The sequence below is a fragment of the Urocitellus parryii genome, chromosome 13 (assembly GCF_045843805.1).
Source record: "Urocitellus parryii isolate mUroPar1 chromosome 13, mUroPar1.hap1, whole genome shotgun sequence".
Lineage (NCBI taxonomy): Eukaryota > Metazoa > Chordata > Mammalia > Rodentia > Sciuridae > Urocitellus > Urocitellus parryii.
The window spans coordinates 68770451-68791755 of record NC_135543.1 but is presented as its reverse complement, the minus strand read 5'-3'; the positions used below and the strand labels follow the sequence as shown (position 1 = coordinate 68791755).

At 38.3% G+C, this 21305-nt stretch overlaps 1 protein-coding gene across 4 annotated transcripts in view; it reads right to left on the bottom strand.

The window, feature by feature from the left end:
• Positions 1-6812: 6812 nt before the first annotated feature.
• Spin1 (spindlin 1) overlaps positions 6813-21305 on the bottom strand; it is a 68250-nt gene continuing 53757 nt past the window's right edge. For all 4 annotated transcript variants that reach the window (XM_026407385.2, XM_026407387.2, XM_026407386.2 and 1 more), the window contains 3 exons: positions 20702-20955; positions 15016-15249; positions 6813-10388 (listed from right to left, as the gene is read on the bottom strand). In XM_026407385.2, the coding sequence (XP_026263170.1) occupies positions 10189-10388; positions 15016-15249; positions 20702-20955 (688 nt within the window). In that variant the 3' untranslated portion in view covers positions 6813-10188. The remainder of the gene's footprint in view (positions 10389-15015; positions 15250-20701; positions 20956-21305) is intronic.

Genomic DNA, 21305 nt, shown 5'->3' with positions numbered 1-21305 from the left:
ATGCGGTATTTGACAACTCTGCCTTAGGTGACAGCATCATATGGAGGTGGCCAGGGGGAAAGAAGACCAGCCTATCGATCTCAGTGCCACCAACTTCCTGACCTGGAGACCTATGTAAAGACGGACTTTCTGCTGAACTTCACATGAATTTGCCCAGAGCATTTATTTATTTTAATGCTTAAAGGTACCTCGGGCACAGCATGAATTAACTTATCCCTTTCCTTAGCAATGCATCCCCACCCATTTCCCTTTTCAGGGATTTTTCTGCTCAAACTCACTTAAACCCAGCATGTTTCAAAATGTCACTAACTCTAGATAGTATTTCTCAAACAATGAACTAGAACTTAATAGTCTGAAATATTCATAAGACAGGAGTTTTTAAATCTTGCCTTTAAAGATTAAAAAAATATATACATACAGTTATGTATTTCATGACCCTTAGGAAGGATCCTTAAAGGTATGACAATTTTACTTTAATTCATAGACATGATGATTTTCACATCTGATATCATGTTTAGTTATAAAAAGACCCTTTTCCTTGGAAATAATCAACAATTTAGCCTCAGAATAAATCAGTTATTAACAAGTGCCTCTAATACCAACTCCAAGTGGGGAGGATCAGCATAAAATCATCATCACTAGCATTCTTTCTACAGTGTTAAGAGAACACTAAAATACTCTGGTTCACTGAAGTCACATTCTCGTAGGGTTTTTCCCATCAAAATTCAGCCCTTTTTGTTGGTTTGTTTGTTTGTTTGTTTTAATCTGTTAAATCTCACAGTATCCCATCAGAAAGATCAAGCTAGCATCTTCTCGCAGGCAGTAGAGAAAAGAGCACAGACCTTTGTCTAAGTGGGCAGTTCATCCAATCACCTTGAACACGGCATCCAGCCAAATCATACCATGGCACCTCCTCCTACTCCAGCTACACATGGTACCCAGGGCAGCTTTACAGGGTAAGAAAACAGGTGCAGAAGAGTTTAAAGAAACTTTAAATAGTAAAGACATAGAAACTAGCCAGGTTCTTGGATTTTTCTGACTGTAATGGGAAGTGAACTGAAAATTCACCTTTCCATTCATAATAAAACTGAAGGACTGTGCAATCGAACCTGAGGAGCAGCACAGTGCTTGACAAGTCAATGTTCCGCCACAGCCAAAGGGGTCCTGCTCCAAGGCAGAAGGTGCACCTGTGCCGTTTTTGGGCTTTTTAGAAAGCTTTGATGGATTTCAAAGTATGAACATTCTGTCCAATAACAGCCAGCTGGGAGAACTGTGACTGTAAACTGAGAATATGCTGTGATTTATATTTTACTTTTATTTTCTGTTCCTAAAAGTTATACCATACTACTCTTTGGATTCACAAATTTTATTAAAAGGCCTAAAGGATCATACTCCAACAAGCGGGAGGGGGGGAGGTAAGGATATATGGTGCTAAGTAAAACATGCCTGCGTTGTCCTAATGTTCCCAGTCCAAAGACTGCTTCACTGCTGATTTTAAGGAATCCATAGTGAAAGCACCTGGCTAAACAGCTGGCAGTGGTTAAGCTTACAATGGCCTTACTCAGAACAACAGTGACTTACAGACAAGAGCCTGTCAACATCTGCCCCCTCCTTCCCCCTTTCCTCTGGGAGCCCCAGGATGCTCCCCTGCTGAGCTACTTTCCCAGTCTTCCCAGTCGCCTTTCCCTCTGAGGCTAAGTTACCCAGGCTGGCTTCACACTTGTGATCATTCCTTCTCAGACTCTTAGTAGCTGGGAGCATAGGATTATGCCACTGTGACCAGACATCTTAGCAGTTTTATAGGCAATAAGGGTTTTCATTGATTCTGACAAAATTATTTGCAAAAAAAGTTCATTTTCCAAAATGCTTCTGAAAAATTAGAAATTATTATTATTAAAAATGCTACAAGGAAAGAACTGAGACATAGAGATATTATAAAATAACCCTAGATTCCAAAATCTCTGTCCAGGACTCGTCCTTCAGACTGTAACTCAGACCTTATTAATCTATCTGCAAAGTCCCCAGCACAGCATCTCCCAAGTCCCAAGTCCCAGAGAACTCCACTAATTGGCAAATTTAAAATATTATGAAATTTTGTGACTATGGATTTTAGAAACCATTTCTGTTAACTGCCTCTCTGAGGGCTGGTGATGCAAAACGATGTCAGTTCACATTTACCTGGTTAGAAAAGGCAATCTTCAACAAGACAAACTAAGAAGTCATAATTAAATGATGGGTAATTTGCAAGGGCAAAATAACTATTTATATCACTTTTTTAAGATTTTTAGGTGGCTTACAAAATTACTTGCACATTCAAACTTTTAGAAAATATATTCAATAAAATAAATATTTTTGCTACTATCTGAGTAGCATTAAAGCCAAAGTAGAAGTGGGGCACAGTGGCACATACCTGTAATCCCAGCAACTCAGGAGGCCAAGGCAGGAGGATCCTGAGTTCAAAGCCAGCCTCAGCAACTCAGTGAGGCTCTAAGCAACTCAGCAAGACCCTGTCTCTAAATAAAATACAAAAAAGGGCTGGGGATGTGGCTCAGTGACTAAGAGCCCCTGGGTTCAATCGCAGGTATCTAAAATAAAGTAAAATAACAATAAACTTTAAAAGGGCTGGGATGTAGTGGTAGAATGCCCCTGGGCTCAATCCCCAGTATTGGAAAATAAGAACAAAGAACAAAAACAAAACTAAGGTAATTTCAATTAGGCATTTTTTTTTCCCTTAAAAGGTCAAACCTTTGAAACTTCCCCCAAAGACAATCAATTTCAGATTCTATTAGAAAGGAAAAAGTTGTAATTAAATACCCAGTGCAAAGGAGGCCCAAGGGTGATAGCTGGACCCAGGGTCCTAGCTGCAGGAATGCAGCTTCCTTCTGTGGGAATCCCATCTGAAGGTGGACCTGAGGTTGAAATCACTGCTCAGCTGGCTGTGAGCTTACACTGCAAACTCCAGCACCATGTTTTACAAAAGCATTCGGAAATCAATTGACTGTTTCTGAATGCCATTGACAATGTGAAAACAAACACAAAGCACAGATGTGCACCTTCTTTTAGAAGGGTTGGATTGTAGTCAACTTCTCGGTTACAAAAAAGTATAGAATACGAAACAGCCCACTAACCTTTCCATTGACACACTGCTTATTAAAATTCTATCTATGTTGGAAGAGGCTAGTGTTCTAGGTAACGATGAAAATGAGTAACTTTCTAACTGACATTATATGACAAGTCAGACTGTGGAACTGAAAGCAAGATGGCAAACATCAAATCAAAGCTAACATGTAAAAGGCCATAAAAGGACAGAACTGGTACCTTTCAAGTCCTGGATGACAGAAAGGAGAGTGTCAGACTGGGTTGAGCCAAGATCACCTGCTAGATTTTACTGGAAACTTGGGAAGAAGGTTCCCCATTCTGCAGACAAAGAAAACAGGTCAGAGAAGCCAACTTGCCTGAGATGACACTAAACAAGTGGTCTGAAGCAGCTATTTGTCACTTTCAACGCTCCTTTTTAGTACACTAGTTTCCCTAGTCCCTTTTATACCCAAATGGAGTATTAGTAATAGTATTAAAAATTATAAGTCTCTGCCAAGAATAATGCTCTGACAGCAAGATTTCTTAGAAGAGATTAGGGCACAGATGCACACAGAGGGACGCTCATGTGAGGACACAAGAAGATGGCCATCTGCAAGTCCCCAAAAGGCCTCAGAAGAAACCAACACTACCAGTACCTTGATCACAGCCTTCCAGACTCCAAAGAATAAATGTCTGATGTTCAAGCTGTCGATGTGCAACTTTGATGCTGCAGCCTGAATAACTATGGTGTGCAGAGTACAAACACAGAAACAGTTCTTTAGACTATGGTGTGTTTAAACTGAATATGACCCTCATTAAGGATATAATTAACAATACACATCACTGATAATGGCTAAACCATTTCTGCATTTTTTATAATAAACTAATGGCCACCTAGGTAACAGGATGTGATTATTACCCACAGACACACACTCATTTTGTATGCACTGATACACCCCACCCCCAGACCCCAGTAATCTCTACCCTCTGCAGGGTACTCAGAGATGATTCCAGTCCTGATATGATGCACATTGTGACCTCTGTCATCTCAATTCATCTTTTTTGAATTTAACACACTCTTCACTTCTGCAGGAATATTCTAAAATTGACCACAACTTTGTCCTTCCTAATATGATCTATCAGATTTAGGTTAAATTAAGAAAACACACATGGTTAGAACTATTTTACCATAGAATTACAGGAAAACTTAAAGCAACACTTTGTTAAAATCAGGTGCCCCAGCAAAACCAGCACAAAGTAAACACAATACAGGATAAGACCTATTGCGATTTCCTCCCTCTTAAGCAGTAGGTAGGGACTTTCCTCATTTTTCTAGTGAATGCCAGAGACCCTCACACCTAGGCATGTATGAAAGGCAGACCCGGTGGAAAGCAATTATCAAACTTCTTACCAAGGTGGAGGAGACAAGTTCAAGGCAAAGAGCATTAAAGCTAATTTTACAGTGTATATGTAAAGACAGCTCAGAATGCTGAAATTTAACCCTGGATTGCTGATAAGTTAACTTAGTAGAATTAAAAGAGGTGTTCTGTCCTTTCACAACCTTTCATGATCTGCTTCAACATTTCTGCCAAAAAAACAGTATTCTGAAGTTGCATACAAGCAGCCTATCTAATGAAGGATTTTAGGTAGAGAGTTCACATGTGCATAAGCTAGGTCACAGCAATGCAAATGCAAGAAAACCACACCAAATCTCATGTAACAATACTGTTTACTGTTCTTATATCTAGGATGTCAGGCTGGATGGCTCTTCTCATCTTTGCTTGGCTGACTCATACTGCTTTCCCCAGGATGCACAAATTCAAAGTAATGGCAGGGAAAGGAAGATAATGAAGTAGAGCCAGAAGTAGGGCCAGTCAGCTATTGTGATAAGGCAATGCAGGGGTACCCAAGTCAGAGCTGGCAAGGGCAGACACACTGCATGGCCCAGAGCCCTGGCTTAAAAATTAAGCAGAGAAAATGCCACTACCATATTTTTTTTGGCAAACTTATATGCCAAGAGAATACCCAAGACCACCTGTTACTTGGTTTACCAAAACCAGTCACAACCAGAAGGGCAGAGGAGACTAGATATGACCAGAGAAATAAAGACTCACTAAATTCTCTGAAACTCGCATTCCATAAACTTAGAATTATGAGACACAGGGCAAATCAATTACTGTAAAAATAAGATGTACATTAAGAAACCCGGGATTTATAAAGACATTAATTTCTCTAAAGAGTAACTTTGCTACCAGTTGTAATTCTTAGTATACAATAAACAGACACCTATATTCTAGTGATTGATGTAAAACCTTCTATGAGGCTCAATTTGGAAATAAAATACTTTCATGCTATTAACTCATGAAATAGGGTTACAAAACATTTTTCATGGTAATTACATGATGGTTTATTCAAATCATTCCAATGAACTTTTTTAAGTTGACCTTTATTTAACACACAAAAATCCCACTGAACTAATTTACCTATTAGGCATCCACAGAGCCATTCACGGCATAAAGCTGAGAGGGGTGGAGTTCCGCTGCCCCTGTAATCCCACACAGTAGCCTCCAGTCCCCTCCCAATCCTCACCTATAAGGCAGGAGGAGAGTGGTATCCTCTATGCTGAAGTGCTAGAAACTAACAATGAAATGTGTAGCGCATGTTTAGTAAGGTACTTATTAAGCATTTACTAATGCTTTATCAATGTCACATTCTCTTATCATCATTGAGCTTTATCACACCAGAAATTTCAAAAAGGAGGGTCCATCCCTCCAACTGTCCCATATGTACCAGTTGTCAAATTTCACCCTTCAGACGAAGCTTTGTTACTTTATAAGGAAACACGAAGCTGTGCCTTCAACAGACACCAGACAATGACTAATGTGCCCTCAGCAAGGAAGGCCAGGGAATCTAGACTGTGGTGAGTGAGCACCTGTGCACCCCAATGACTTCCAACCTCCCTGCATCCTTCACTCCTCAAGCCAGGTGGACTCTGCCCTCCACCTGACTCAGAGGCTCCTGTGGTCTCGGGTGAGAACTGTCATACCAATACAAGCCTAGAATCCAAGGGCCCTGAAACCCAGGCTCACATTTATCCCTTATCAAGTACAAATCATTCTCCTAAAAGCAGGGAAAAGGTGACCTCCCTAACGTGGCCTTCAGCATTAAGTCCTTTGGCCAGACAAAGATTAAAAAAAAAAAAGAATCTAAATAAAGTGCATATCATAAACTCTGTATTCAACCTGATGAATAAAACTAGCAAAATAAAATACAAAACACACATAGGTGTTAACATCACCTTCATTTCTTGATCCTTAGCACGGTGGACTGACTTTTCACTGTAGAGTCTCACATGGATTTTTAATAATAAATAAAGATATATCTAAATATGAATAAAGGTATATTCAAAGGAAGAATAGATATGATGGTATAAAATACACATTACTTAATTCTACTTAAAATTGTTTAAAATTACGATAAACCAAAAATTTATTATTGATAAATCCTAAACTATTGTTAAGTTAAAATTCCTGCAATATTGATTACTGCCCCCAGGCTTTCAAGTATTATTGAATGTTATCAAACAAAACTTCTATTTCTTTGTTTCTATTCATATCTGACATTTACACATGTTAAAAAAGGTTATTTGGCTTAAAAATATTTCTTAGTAGCAGGTTTAACACATCACATTTTGCTCATGAGCACAAAATTTACAGTCAGAAGTTGCACATAAAGGGTTTATTTTAAATGTTTTAAGGATAGGATAGAGTTACATCATAATTATAAAAATTACTTACAGAATTAACAGATTTATATTGTGTATACTTCTAAATGCAGAGAACAGGGAACTGTCTACACATTGTATAAAATAAAATTAAAATTAAAAATGAATTCAAGCTCGAATGATGAGGTCATTTACCTAGTTTTAAAATGTGAACACGAAGACCTCTGAACTCTACACATTCATTCAAACTGCACTAATGGTGGAAAATACAAAGAGCGCAGCATTTCCAAGGAACCACAGTCATTTCAATCATAATTAGTCATAATAATTGTTCCTGTTTTGTCTTTGGAGAACTTTCATTTTTTTAAGACAATCAGTTTAAGAGTGTTTTCAGGCACTACAATTTGTGACAATCAGAACAGTCTTCAAATGGGTCTACAGTGTTCAGAGATTCAAGCCCAATGCACTTCAGGGTTTGGCACATAAAACAAGAATAGAAATGAAATCTGATTTAGAAGTAACTGTGATTTTTTAAAGAATGCACAGTCCCTTCAAATGCTGCATGACATATACAACTGGAAAATCACCTTCTGTTGGCACTACATTTGCTTCACCAGTGCATTTTTATCTTACAACCACTAGAACAGCACAGTAAGCAAATATACAGGAAACTGAAAGAAAACAAAAAGAAAGAAAACAAAACCTAAATATCTTTAACATGCAATTTTAGTTATTACATTGAACATTCTACTTAGAATAGAGCATGCAAAAAAGGATGGTCTGCTTTTACGGTTCTCTGAAGTTTTACGTGGCAGCCTGACATCACACACGCACGCACACACGACACAACACTAGAGCAGGTAAATGAGAAAGGCCAATAAATTTTATACATAGTCATGTCTTGTGTTTTCACAAGTCCCATGAAAATTTTGGAAATTAATGTTGAATTCCTAGAACAAGGAACCAACATTCAGATACCAGAAAAATGCAAGCAATGCATGCAGATCTGAAACATGAGCCTAAGACGAAGCCCAAGATAAGTGGGCGTGGGAGCAGAATTAGTCACAGCGTCGTTAAGTGTGGTGTAAGCCACAAAAATTAAAAAATGGGGAAAAAATGGAAAAACAACCAAAAAACATACACATAAACAAACAAAAAACCCTTCCCCTTCCCTCAGTCCCAAAGGCAACAAATGGAACAATGATTAAAAACATTATCATTATCATCATGTTGCATTCCTCTAGAGACTGGGAGATCGTGGGTATATTAAAAGTCGCTAAAGCAGCTTGCAGAAAATACCACAATGCAAGTCATTAGGTAATGCTAGAAGTGTTTCAATTGACCCAACCCTTAGAACACTTCAAAAGAAACTTTATTTTCCGGCCTGAAGTCACTGCACCATATTCTGCACACTGTCTGTGCGTGCTGGACACACTTGCGGACTTGTGCCACAGACGTCAGTATGGGGCTCTGAGAGCCAGGCTCAGCTTTGAGATTTACATGCAGGGGAAAAACAGCAAATCTGCAGGACGACACCTGCTCACATATGCACAGAAAGCATCTATGACTAGGGTATCACAATGCTTTGAGAAGCTTGTCCCTGGCTGCCTGTGGTGAAGTCCTGAGCACAGGGCAACTGCAGCCAGGGAGAGAAGAAAACTGAGGTACTGTGTTCACATGGTGAGCAGTCATTACCATCCAGAAGCACAAGGCACAAGCCCTCGTGAAGGCTAAAAAGGGCATCGAGCAAACCATGCGTTGTGAGGCTACGGAATGATTTCTAACATCAAGAACAGCCCAACAGAGATCGTTCAGGCCCCTCGAAAACCTCTGGTGTTTGGCTGACAGCATGCACGCGTAGGTTCTGCCCAAAATGCAGGTTAAGGTTTCCACTAGAGACCGGTTTCACATATTGCCTTTATCCTGGCTGTCAAACCACCAGGTTCTTTGAAAACAAAGGGAGAGTAGCCATTTGGCTGATGAACCAACCACATTTGCGATTCTATTTCAGTTTCAAACAACCTTGCAGGAATAAACCACAAAAGGACTCTGTGGTGAAGGGCTGCTATCACACTCACAAGCCAATGCAGACGACTGGGCTTTCTATGGTGACACATCACTGACATGCAAACCCCGAGGGGCCACTGAAGGGCATGAACCCACCTTGACAGCACACCTGGAAGTAAGAACATACACCACCATAAAAGATGTCAAGAGATCAAGCTCTTATTTGTCCAGACATTTTTGAGGGGGAAAAGCAGTGGAGAAGAGACAGGGGACAGAAGAAACCTTCTGATCATAATTGTATATCATCAATAATAGTAATAAAAATTAGAAAGTCCCAGAGAACTCGTTAGAAGGCAACAAGGCCATCCTTAAAACTCACACTTCTAATATAAAAGCACTGTTCTTCCAGGAATTTACCACATACTCACAAACCATTGATGTACTGTGCCTTTAAATCCATGTACTAAATTTAAGATTACTGGTGTCGAATAACAAAGCAAAATATGCCTTCCAAAACACACCTACATTATACCATGTGAACCAAGGACCTGGGCTTTGCTGAAAGTATTCATAATTAAAATGTAAACAAAAATTTTTTTACAAAGCTTAGAATTAAAGGCAGCCTTTTACCCAGATTTCTCACCAGTTTATCAAATTCTAATGTGGGTCATTAACTGTTCAAAAGTAATTCATTTTTGGACTTGTGGTTTAAAGCCTCCAGACTGAAAAGGTGCTCTGAACTTCTGACTTTCAAAACAACTTGAACATCCCTATGTGCTTCCTGTGCCTCAATTTCATTTTAAATAAAGAGCAGGAATATTATAAATATGATTGACTTATGTCAAGCATTCCTGTTAAACTGGAGAAAACAGTATCACCCCCATCCCAATCCACAAGGAAAGGACTGCCAGTGGCGCGCATGTGCACGTGGACCCCTGTGTGTGCATATGCATATTATACACACAGGCACACAGATACATAGAGACAAGTAAATATCGATACACATTATCTCAAAAAGGCAGTAACAAAAATACCAAACTATGCTTGCATTGTGGCAGTGGAATAAGACAGTGTTAGAGTGAAGGGGGAAATGGTTAGGATCTATTACAGATTTAAATGACTATGATACTAGCTTAATTTTTACCAAACTTGCCTGTAACTCCCCTCCCAACAGACTTCTTATGAGGAGTCCTCCTTACACAAAATGCTTTGTGTTCACATCAATCTGTACTATTCAGAACAAAACCAGTTCTGCTGGCAGAGATTGTGGGTTCGCAGGGACATTTAAGCTTTCATTAAACTGGAAAGCAATCAAGTCTTTATGTCTACAAATTATACATTTAATAGTTCCACAAATTTGGCAAAGTTCATGATGACATCTAGGATGTTTTCACCAAATCGTAGACATAAATATGGAAATCATCATCAAACTTGATGAAATAGACGGATGGTTTGGCTTCTACTTGATGAATGACCATGCCAGTCCTTTTCGAGCCATCTTCTTTGGCATATTCCACTTGTTTGCCTACCAGGCTGTCCACAACTTCTCCTGGTTCCCTTTCTGCTGGAGGTGAGTCATCTGTATGTGACAGAAAGAAGGGAGGAGGGGAAAAAAAACTTAAAATCAATTTTAGATAGCAATTCATGTTTATTGTAATAATTTTAAAACGTCTTAAGTATCCTGAATCCATCATCATTATCTGGACCAGCAGTCAGATAACTTTTTATTGCTGGGCCTAATGGTTTCTGTCCCCACCATTTAACTCTGCAACTGCAACAGAAAAGCAGCCAAGGATGAGACAGCAATGATTCAATGTGCTGTATTCCATTAAAACATTTACAAAATGGTTTGTCAAATGACCTGTCTAGATCGATATATAAACAACTTTAAAAACGATGACCCAAAATTGCTTTGGCTCATGTTAAATTATTGCTAAAATTACTTAAAAATTCAACAGACTCTGAAATATAATTTCAAAGCAGATAATTCCTACAGAGAATATGCTACTCACTTTAAAATATCTTAGGTAATTATTAGTTTTATTGTCAACCTCAACTTCAATGCATTTTACATGATCTTCCTAAGCAACTTTAAAATTAAAAAATCTATTAAAATAGATGCTCTCTGAACTCTATCCCCAAGCCAAGTATAACAGAATGTCTGAAGATAGTCCAGATATTTGTATTGTCTACCAGGGCCCAAGGGAAATGCAATGGTTGTAACCTCTAGGAAAAACAGAAAAAAAAAAAAAAATTCAGCAGCAAACCATCACCATCAACAACAAAAGATACAGTGGAAAAAGAAAAGGGGGTATGTGTGATACAAGGCAGTTACAATTTGAATAAACTCTGTATGGGTTCTGAATAACTCAAGGTTCCTTTCCTGACAGTAACAGATGGTCTTCAGGTATGGTGACCAGATTTCCACAAGACAGCTGTGTTGCCCTGGTATAATTAGTGCACCACTTCATTTTCACAAGTGTCCTAGTTTGGATCGTTTAATGTATTTAATTAGCAGTAGTTTGTCTCTTTAATTACAATAAATTCTCTCACTGAATGACACTCCAAAAACTGCTATTCTGCTTTCATACACAATACAAATTAAACAACTGCAAATATTCAGTTCTCTAAAACAGGGAAACGGAAAAGCTATCTACTGCATCATACTGCCATACTTTCACAGAACTTGAGTTTAAAAGGATTCCAAATATATAACTTCACACAAACTTCACAGGCTTACTTTATCAGTAACAGGGCCAGGATTCAAATCACAGTGATAGGACCATTTCAGAACTCCTTATATCAGAGCATCGCCATGGTTTCTAATGATAAATAGACTTCCACACCATTCACAAAAAATTTAGAAATTTGGAGAAAGGAATGAGAAGGGCAAGAAGCAATCACAAAGGTAATTGTGCACTATCTATCTTTAGGTTAAGAGCACTTATTTTGACTGGCTGTTTCTCTGTTAAAATGTTAAAAATGAACTTCATACAGGGTGGAGAAATATTGTCATATAAATATTAAAAAATTTAAAAAAAAAGAATTTATAGTTTTCGGGGGAATTTTTAGTTTTCGGGGGACACAACATCTTTGTATGTGGTGTTGAGGATCGAACCCGGGCCACACGCATGCCAGGCGAGCATGCCACTGCTTGAGCCACATCCCCAGCCCTGACATACAATATTCTAATGAAAATTTAATTTCCAATTATACACTATTATTCCTTTATAACAAATGTAGAAGCACTTTTTAAAAAATCTTAAGAAGTAGAAATTCGAGGCCAGATGAGCAGATGATTGTCAGACTGCTAACATAATGTCCTAGGTCAGAGATCAATGTGTTACAGGAAAGGCTAAGAAGTAGTTTTAAAAAGAATAAATAGGTTTGCCCCCCCACCCCCCAAAAAATATTTCATTCACAACAGTAACAAAAAAAATATTTAGGTGCAAGTTTAACAACAACAACAAAAATGCAACCCTTACACTCAGAATATTATAAAACATTATTGAAAGAAATCAAATATCTCAATAGATAAAATAGCATTGATGCTTATGAACTGGAAGGCTTATTAATATTTGTTAACAGAGGCTGAGGTCATGGCTCAGTGGTAGAGTGCTCACCTAGCACGTTTGAGGCCCTGGGTTCGATCCCCCAGCACCACAAAAAAATAAATAAATAAAATAAAGGCATTGTGTCCATCTACAATTAAAAAAAAAAAAAAAAAAGATGTGTTAACAGGATGGGGATATAGATCAGTTGGTAGAGTGCTTGCCTCACGTGCACAAGGCCCTGGGTTCAACCTCCACCATAAACAGACAGACAGGTAGATAGGGAGGTGGATTTGTTAACATTGCTAAGATGGCAATACTCCACAAACTTGTCTATAGATTCGACACAAATCCTCTCAGAGTATCAGCAGACTTCTTTGTAGAAACTGACAGGCAGATTTCAAACATTGTACAAAATTGCAAGGGACCCAGAATAGACAAAGAAACCCTGGAAATGCACAAATTAAGAGCCTCATACTTCCCAATTCCATATTTTACCGCAAAGCAATGTAATCAAGACAGTGTAACCGACTAAGGAATGGAACAGAACTGAGAGTTCAGGAATAATATACACAGCAAACTGATTTTCAACAAGGGAAAGAGGAAAGTTTTCAAAAAATGGTGCCCAGACAACTGAATAGCACACGAAAGAATTATGGAACTTTTACCTCAAGATCATACACAAAAGTTAATTCAAAATGTAAAAAGCTTAAAAAAAAAAAAAACTTAGAAAAAAACACAAGAGTAGACCTTGGATTTGGCAAGAGATTCTTAAGTATGACCCCAAAAGTACAGCAACAAAAGGGAAAATAAAGATAAATTGGACGCAAAAGTTAAAAACTTTTAATGCCTCAAAGAACACTATCAAGAAAGTGAAAAAAGACAACCAAAGAGAATGGGAGAAAGCATTTGCAAATCAGGTATAAAAAAACTTGTATCTAGAATACTGACTTACAACCTGTAATAAAAGAAACTTGAAAATCAGCAGGGGGCCAGGAGCAGTACAGTGACTTCTGGGAAGCACAAGAGGATTCCAAGTTCAAAGTCAGCCTCAGCAACTTAGTGAGACCCTGTCTCAAAAAAGGGGGGATAAGGGCACCCAAAGGAGAACTTAATAGACATTTCACCGAAGCAGATACCCAATGTCCAATAAACACATGAAAAGATCCCTTTGACATCAGTAGTCATCAGTAAAATACTAATCAAAACCACAATAATATACCACTACATATTCACTAGTAGAATTGCTTGTGGGGTAAAACCAAGCATGGGTGAAGATGTAGAGAAGGTAGAACCCTCATCAACTGCAAGTGAGAATGTAAAATGCAATTCTTTGAAAATTAGCATGGCAGTTCACCATGATGCATCGAGTTACCGTTATGAACCAGCAATTCTACTTCTTGATACATTCTCAACGGAACTGAAAAGAATGTCCACACCTAAACTTGTATACAAATATTTATAGCAACAACATTCATAATAACCAAAAGGTGGAAACAATCCAAATGTTCATCAATGAATGAACAAACAAAAAGTGTGGTATTATGCATACTAAAGAATCATATTTGGTCATTAAAAGAAACCAAGTAATAATACGTGCTGCAACATGATGAATCCTGAGAACGTGCTAAGTGAGAAGACGCGAGTCACAAAGGACCCCACGCTACATGATCCATGAACATGAAGGCACAAAACAGGAAGATCTATACAGGAAGTTAATTATTGGTTGTTTATGGCTGTGAGGTGGGGGAATAAGGGAATAGTAGGTAAAGATACAAAGTTCCTTTTAACTAGAACTGACTGCTGTGAAGACTGGATGTCTTTTTGAGGACACTGATGTTCATAAAAGCTACTGTATTGTAGCTTTTTTAAATTGGTTAACTATGAGGTATAGAAATTAAATCACAATAAAACTGTTTTTAAAATCAGGCTTGATAAAAGCAGGTTATAGTGTTTTCTACCTTCCCCACATGAATTCAAATTACCTGAAAGTACTTGTGGAAGCAGCACAATGGTCTGTCTAAATATTGACCCAGTGATCTAGTTGCTACTAAAAGCTTCCCCAATTTAACAGTTTTCTAAAATCAGTATTCTTTAAAGTCAAATATGTTCAGATAAAATGATCAGCCTATAAAAATTAGTTTAAAATAATTCAGTTGAAAGAAAACAGATAAAACAACACTGACAATGAGTTGTTCAAGCTGAGCCATATGAAACTATTTTACTGTTCCCTACATCTTCATATATTTTTCAATACAAGAAATAATACATAATAATGTCAATAATATAACTTTAAAATAATCTTCTTTTACAAAAGAACCAAAGGCCAAGCAAAAGTAATCATCAAACATTTTCTAATCTAAAATTTATGATGAGAGGTTAAAAACTGTGCCACTTATTCTTGTGAATGACTAAAAAACCAACATATTCAAAAAAATATATAGGGGCTGGAGTTGTGCTCAGTGGTACAGCGCTTTCCTAGCATGTGCAAGGTGTGATTCTCAGTACTCCGTAAAAAAATAAAGGTATTGTGTCTATCTACAGCTAAAAATATTTTTAAATTAATAAACATAGCTGGAATAGTAAATTATCTGAAGTTAAAATCCAAATTCTTTTTTGAATTATCAGAAATAAAAGTTGCCAACATGTACTCACTGGAGTCTGGCATGATGCGAAGGTCGCCTTCTTTGTAGTCGTCTAGCAGCTGGTACATGTACAAGACAGGGTCCTTCTCATAGGTGATGTAGAACCAGGTGTTCATGACAGGTGCCCGTGCTAAGACCATTCCCCTCCACTCATCTTTAGAGCCATCCTCTGTCTCAAACATATGTTCCACCGCTTTGCCAATCATTGTGTCTGCTAAGTGTGCATCGCTGATTCGAGATGTTGCTGGGGATTGAAAGAAAAAAAGAGCGAGGGTTCGGCAAAGTGTCTTGCTGTGTATTTATTATGAAGACTGAATTTTAGAAATGAGGCTACTTGAAATTTTGTCCACGCAATACATTAGAAAACATAAAAGTCACTGAGAGGAGGACGGGCTTTCAGAAGACAAATGTGATGGGAAGTATTTTGGATTAAATCAGGACTCATCTGTTCTCAGTACTGTGCCTAAATTAGAACTTTTAATTGTTCATTCAAGGTATGAAGTATTTTTGTTATTGCTTGACAGTTATTTTAAATAGAGATAATTTCAGACTTACAGCAGAGTTGTAAAAATAGTGTTCTTATAGACAGTTGACCTTGCTTCCCGCTTCACGTTGGTCCCCTTCATATATCCAAAGAACATTTATTGAAACAGATTAACATATTCAAGGCCTGAGATTTTTTGCTTTAAATGATTCTGTGGTTTTTCTCAACCTTATTTCCATCTTCTGTTAAAACATAGTTTTTACTTTTGCCCCTACAATCTATTCTCTATAGCAACAGTGATCATTGTGGCATTTACATCAGATTGGGTAATTTAAAATGTTCCCATGTCTGCCCTGCATAATTTAACAACCACTCCTGCCCAAGGCCCACTGACCTGGGCCACCTAGCCTCTGCCCTCAGATTTACCATCTTCCTCTGCACTGGCCATATCTCAGTTAACCCTCCACTATTCCCAGATGACCCTGCTAATAGCGCTCCCAGGTTGGACAAGTTCGCCTCTTCCTAGAGCACTCCTTCTGCCTCATGTTTCCCTCTTGGGGGGCTCTCCATGACCCCACCAATCCTAGTCATGTTATCCAGCTATATATATATTTTACTTTTTTTCAGTTGTACTTGTGCACAATATCTTTATTTTATTTAGTTAGTTAGTTATTTTTACGTGGTGCTGAGGATGGAACCCAGGCCTCGCACGTGCTAGGCAAGTGCTCTACCACTGAACCCCAGCCCTTACCAGCTATTTTTTTCTTTTATTTGAGAGAGAGAGAGAGAGAGAGAGAGAGAGAGAGAGAGAGAGAGAGAGAGAGAGAGGAGGGAGGGAGGGAGGGAGGGAGGGAGAATTTTTAAATTTTTTTTTTGAAGTTTTTGGTGGACACAACATCTTTATTTTTATGTGGTGCTGAGGATCAAACCCAGTGCCAGGCGAGTGCGCTACCGCTTGAGCCACATCCCAAGCCCCTACCAGGTATATTTCTTAACAATATTCCCCATCATCTAAAGCCACCTTGTTTTATGTATTTGTTTACTGTCTGAACATCCTCATGAAAGCAGTGGCCTTCCCCTGATATTTGTTTTAGTGAAGTAGGACGGAAGAGGCTAGACACTGGAGGAATTTTTAGGAAGCAGGTTTACTGAGTGCAGTCAGTCCAGAGAGGGCTCTCACCTAAAAGTCTCTGAACTAAGACTTTGGAAGTTCTTTGAACTTTATATCCAGTGGGAGGAAGGGCTTAGAGGTTTTACATAAAAGTAAGTTTTCTTCTTTTGAGTTCTCAGAAGGTGCTCTTCTCCCCATTTCTTAGAACAGTCAGGGATTTTACAGGATATACCACAAAAGTAGGGTATATCCATCAAGTCTGCAGTTAAATTTAGTTTTTGCAAGACAGAGCAGAGCAACAGGAAATAGGGCATCTAGCCACACTGAGCCCTTCTGCAGAGATCTCAACTGATATTTTATTAACTAGAACAACTGTGATTAGGGTCTTTGAAGAAGCTTAATTAAGATGCATTGGTAGAGGAGGGCCTGCCACTACAACAGGATTTCATGAGGCAGCCCATGTGGCTGATGGCACAGGCTTCCCTAGTAGTACACTACAGCCCTACTCCATGATACTTTAGAAAGTAGGTAGAGTGGACCACATCTGTAATCCCAGTAACTAAGGAGGTTGAGGCAGAAAGATTCCAAGTTCGAGGCCAACCTCAGCAATTTAGGAAGGCTGAAAAACCATTTAGTGAGCCCTTATCTGAAGTAAATGAATAAAAGGAGCTGGGTATACAGCTTAGCAATAAAGCACTCCTGGGTTCAATCTCTAGTACCAAAAGAAAGAAAGAAAGAAAACCAAGTAGGTGGAAATTTAGTGCCTTCATTTTTTTAAATACGAGGTAAAAATTTATGGAGGATCCTCAACTTTAAGGTTTCTCTAGTCCTCAAATTTCAGATTACAATCTAAAAACAGATCAGCCCCCCCTTTACTCATTCATCAGGTTACCTCTGTTAAAGGGAACAAAAATTCAAGTTTCTTAATAAATGTTTTGGAATTCAATTTAATCAGGATACTCAAACATACATGGTGGTACGTTTGCTTACATATGCAGTAACAGAAATTACACAGAATTACCCTCTGCATCACACCAAAAACAAAACCCATCAGGCTCGTCATGCCAGCAGATCTGAGACTATGACTCTCAGAACTCCATTATATTCTCAAAAATTACTGAGAACACAAAAGAGCATTTGTCTATATGGATTATACCTATCAATATTTACTGCTTTAGAAAATGAAACAAATTTCAAAATATTTAAAAGTATCTACATAGAAAATAGTTCTTTAAAATGCATTGCTAACAAAACTTAGCTCAAGGGCACAATCTTAAATTCTGTACAAATCTCTTAACATCTAGCTTTTAAAAGTAAAACTTTATTTCTCATATATGCATTACCATTCATCCTGTTGTGATCTGTTAAAATTATGTGTAAGCATCCAACTTCACAAAAATATGCTCTTGAGAAAAACTATCCTAATTGTATTTCAGATAGTTTCCCATATTCTATGAAATTACATCAAAAGGCAACAATTGGTAGTTTCTAAAGGTCAGCTGCAACACAGAATCTGAAACAGTTACCAATAAACTTTTCATGCTCCCCACAATAAAACCCTTTGTCTCCAAAATATATAAAGAACTACAATTCAACAAAGAAACAAAATGACTGGATTACAAAAGGATCAAATGACTTAAAACATTTCTCCAAAGATGATACACAAAATCTAACAAGATTCTAAGTGAAGCTCAACAGGGCTACTCAACTTCATTAATTACAAATCACAATGAAGTATGACCTCCCACCCATTAAGTAAGGAAGCGGGGAGGTGGGCAGAGAAATGCCAGCAAAGAGATGGAGAACTGGAACCCTGGTGTACCACGGATGGGCTTGTAACATGGTGCAACTGTGGAGGAAAACAACATGGCAGTTCTGTTTAGAAAATTCAAATTAGAATAACCACATGACTGGCAGTCCCACTTCTTGCACATATAACAAGAATCAAAAAAGGAGTTCAAAGAGAGAGTTGTACACCCATGTTCACCGCAGCGCTATTCACAACTTTACATGCTACCAAGAAGTGGGTGCAACCCCAAAAGTTCATCGGTGGGTGAATGGATAAACAAATGTGTCATGTCAATGCACTGGAATATTATTTTCAGTGTTGAAAGGGAAGGGAATCCTGTCATGTACTACTACAGGGATGAACCCTGAGTACATTACGCTGTGTGAAATAAGCCAGTCAGAGAAAAGAAAATCTGTATGATACCACTTACATGCAATATCTAGATTAGCCAAATCATAAGATAAAAAGGAGAATGGTGGGTGACAGGGGCTGGGGAAGGAAGGAGAAAGGTGGAGTCATTTAATAGTCATAAAGTTTCAGATTTCCAAGATGACAAAGTTCTGGGGATCTGTTTCACAACAATGAGAACATAATGCCACAAAAAAAATGGTTAAGATAGTAAATTTTACATTTTATGTGCTTTATACCACAATTTTTGAAAACTGTCTACTTTTAAAACCTGTCAGTCTTGCCCTTTGAACACATCTTTTACCAATATATACTTTGGTAACATTGAGCACTGCCTTGTGTCTGCTGAGCTATACAGTAGAAAACTCCACTATACACATGTGAAAGAATGATGAAGACAGAAAATTCTCTTAATATTACGAAAGCAATTTGGACCCAGCAAACCTCATGAAGGGTCAGGGGTCCCTTGACCTTGCCATGGAAACCACACTGCTCTAGACAATACACCCCTTTCAGCTAAGACTTTCAAGGAAAAGGTAACTACTGTAGCTATAGTCCAATGGCAAGCCTGAACCTAATTAAGGAAGGCTGGTTTCTTCCTACACTGAGCATAAATAAAAGGCAAAATTTTTTTTAACCCAATTGTTGCAGTGACTACTAAGGTCAATGGCAGGTGGTATGAACTGCATTTAGGCACACTACATGTTGCTAACTTGCAGTGACAGTTTTGTATTTCTCTTTTCTAACTGCTTTACCATTTACAATAAGCAGTCCATATTTCTTATTAGAAACTGGAGTAACAACATTACAAAGAACAATATTACATAACTCTTGATCCTGCCATCAGAGATAGGGTTCCATGATGAGAAAAGGATTGGGTCTTGTAGTAACATGCAGGAAGTGAGTAGTTCCAGTGACCTAGGAGTCTTGCCTTGAAGGGATAGACTAAAATGCTGGGTCAGGAAAAAATGCATAACAATTAGCATAAAAAATTGATATAAGTGTTTGAATAAATTTTTTGGCAGAGTTAGTAACTTGTTGGGAAACTCTTGTCCTGAGAATACAATAACACAATCGAAGAAAACAAAAAGATTAGTTTCTTCCCTTGACAATTTGACCCCAAATTTCCTAGTCTCCAAGTCTAGATCAGCTGAAGCTTTTTTAAATGGCACAGACTTTCAAAAATAATTCTAAAGCATAAACCAGTATTTTAGGCAATAGCAGCATCACTGTGATGAAAAAGTTCAAAGTAAATACTCTTTGAGAAAATAACATTAACTTGTATAGCCATCCTATTAAATTCAGTCATTTTTATTTAACATTTGCAAGGCAAAACCAATAGGGTATAACAAAAAGAGAGACAGAGACAGAGAGAGAGAGAGAGACACACACACACACACACACACACACACACACAGACATTCGCTTCCACAAACCTTGTTCAAACAAGCCCTAGAGAACATACAGCAAAGCTCACATCCTGGTTGCTTACATTTTGGCTTAAAGTACAAATAATTATCATTCATGTAATACACAATGAAAGAAATAACGTTACACAAAGACTTTATGATAAATTCCTTACGATAAAATCTAACAATTTGCCTGTCAAGGCCCAGATAATGGGGGTGGGGGCGCAAATGGTCAAAAATAACCACGAGAGATTATTATATTTTATATTTCAGGAGGAAAACTGTATCCATCTTTATATCCTTCTCAATTCCTTGAACTGTGGTTTCAGAACTTTGGATCAACTGTTATGGTTTTAGATGACTGACTGAAATGCTTACCAAACATGTCTCAATAAAAGTTAAAATAGCAACAATGTAAAAGAAAAATCAAACATGTATTTCTATTTTAATTATCACTTTTAAAGCAATAATGCACAAACAGTAAAAGCAACTTACCAACTCTATCAGGTAGGACTTCAAGCGCAGAAACTCTCTCATCTTTATTAAGTTCTAGTCCGTAAACACAGTCAAATCCATCGTACTTTATAAGATACAAAGAAGGATTCACGGGCACCTGGTCCAGGACGGTCCCCTTCCACTGGGTGACAGGGCCGTTGCCCTCTCTCCACCCATGCTGGATCCTGCAGCCTACGATGTTCCGCCGGGGCTGAGACACAGGCTTGCTTGGCCCCACACTGCTCCGATGTTTTCTGTATTCACACACACACACACACACAAGGTATTATCTCACAAGTATGCATGCCTAGATCCAACACAACCACTGACTTGCAAGTTCTATTACCGAAGTCCCCAATTTGAGCACAAACTCCTGTATGCCACAGTGCCTCTTCAGGTAACTTACGGTGCTCAGCTCCTACCCCATAGCAGTGCTGCTTGCTCACAGGTGTTGAGGTCTCCTCCAGCAACAAGTACATAACATAATTCATCAGCAACAGGAACTGGCTGAGCCGGTGAACCATGTACTGACAGGGAAAAAACTACTTGTCCGTAGGAATGTGGGTCCCACTCATAAACACCAGTTTTACAGGTTCTGCGTTTC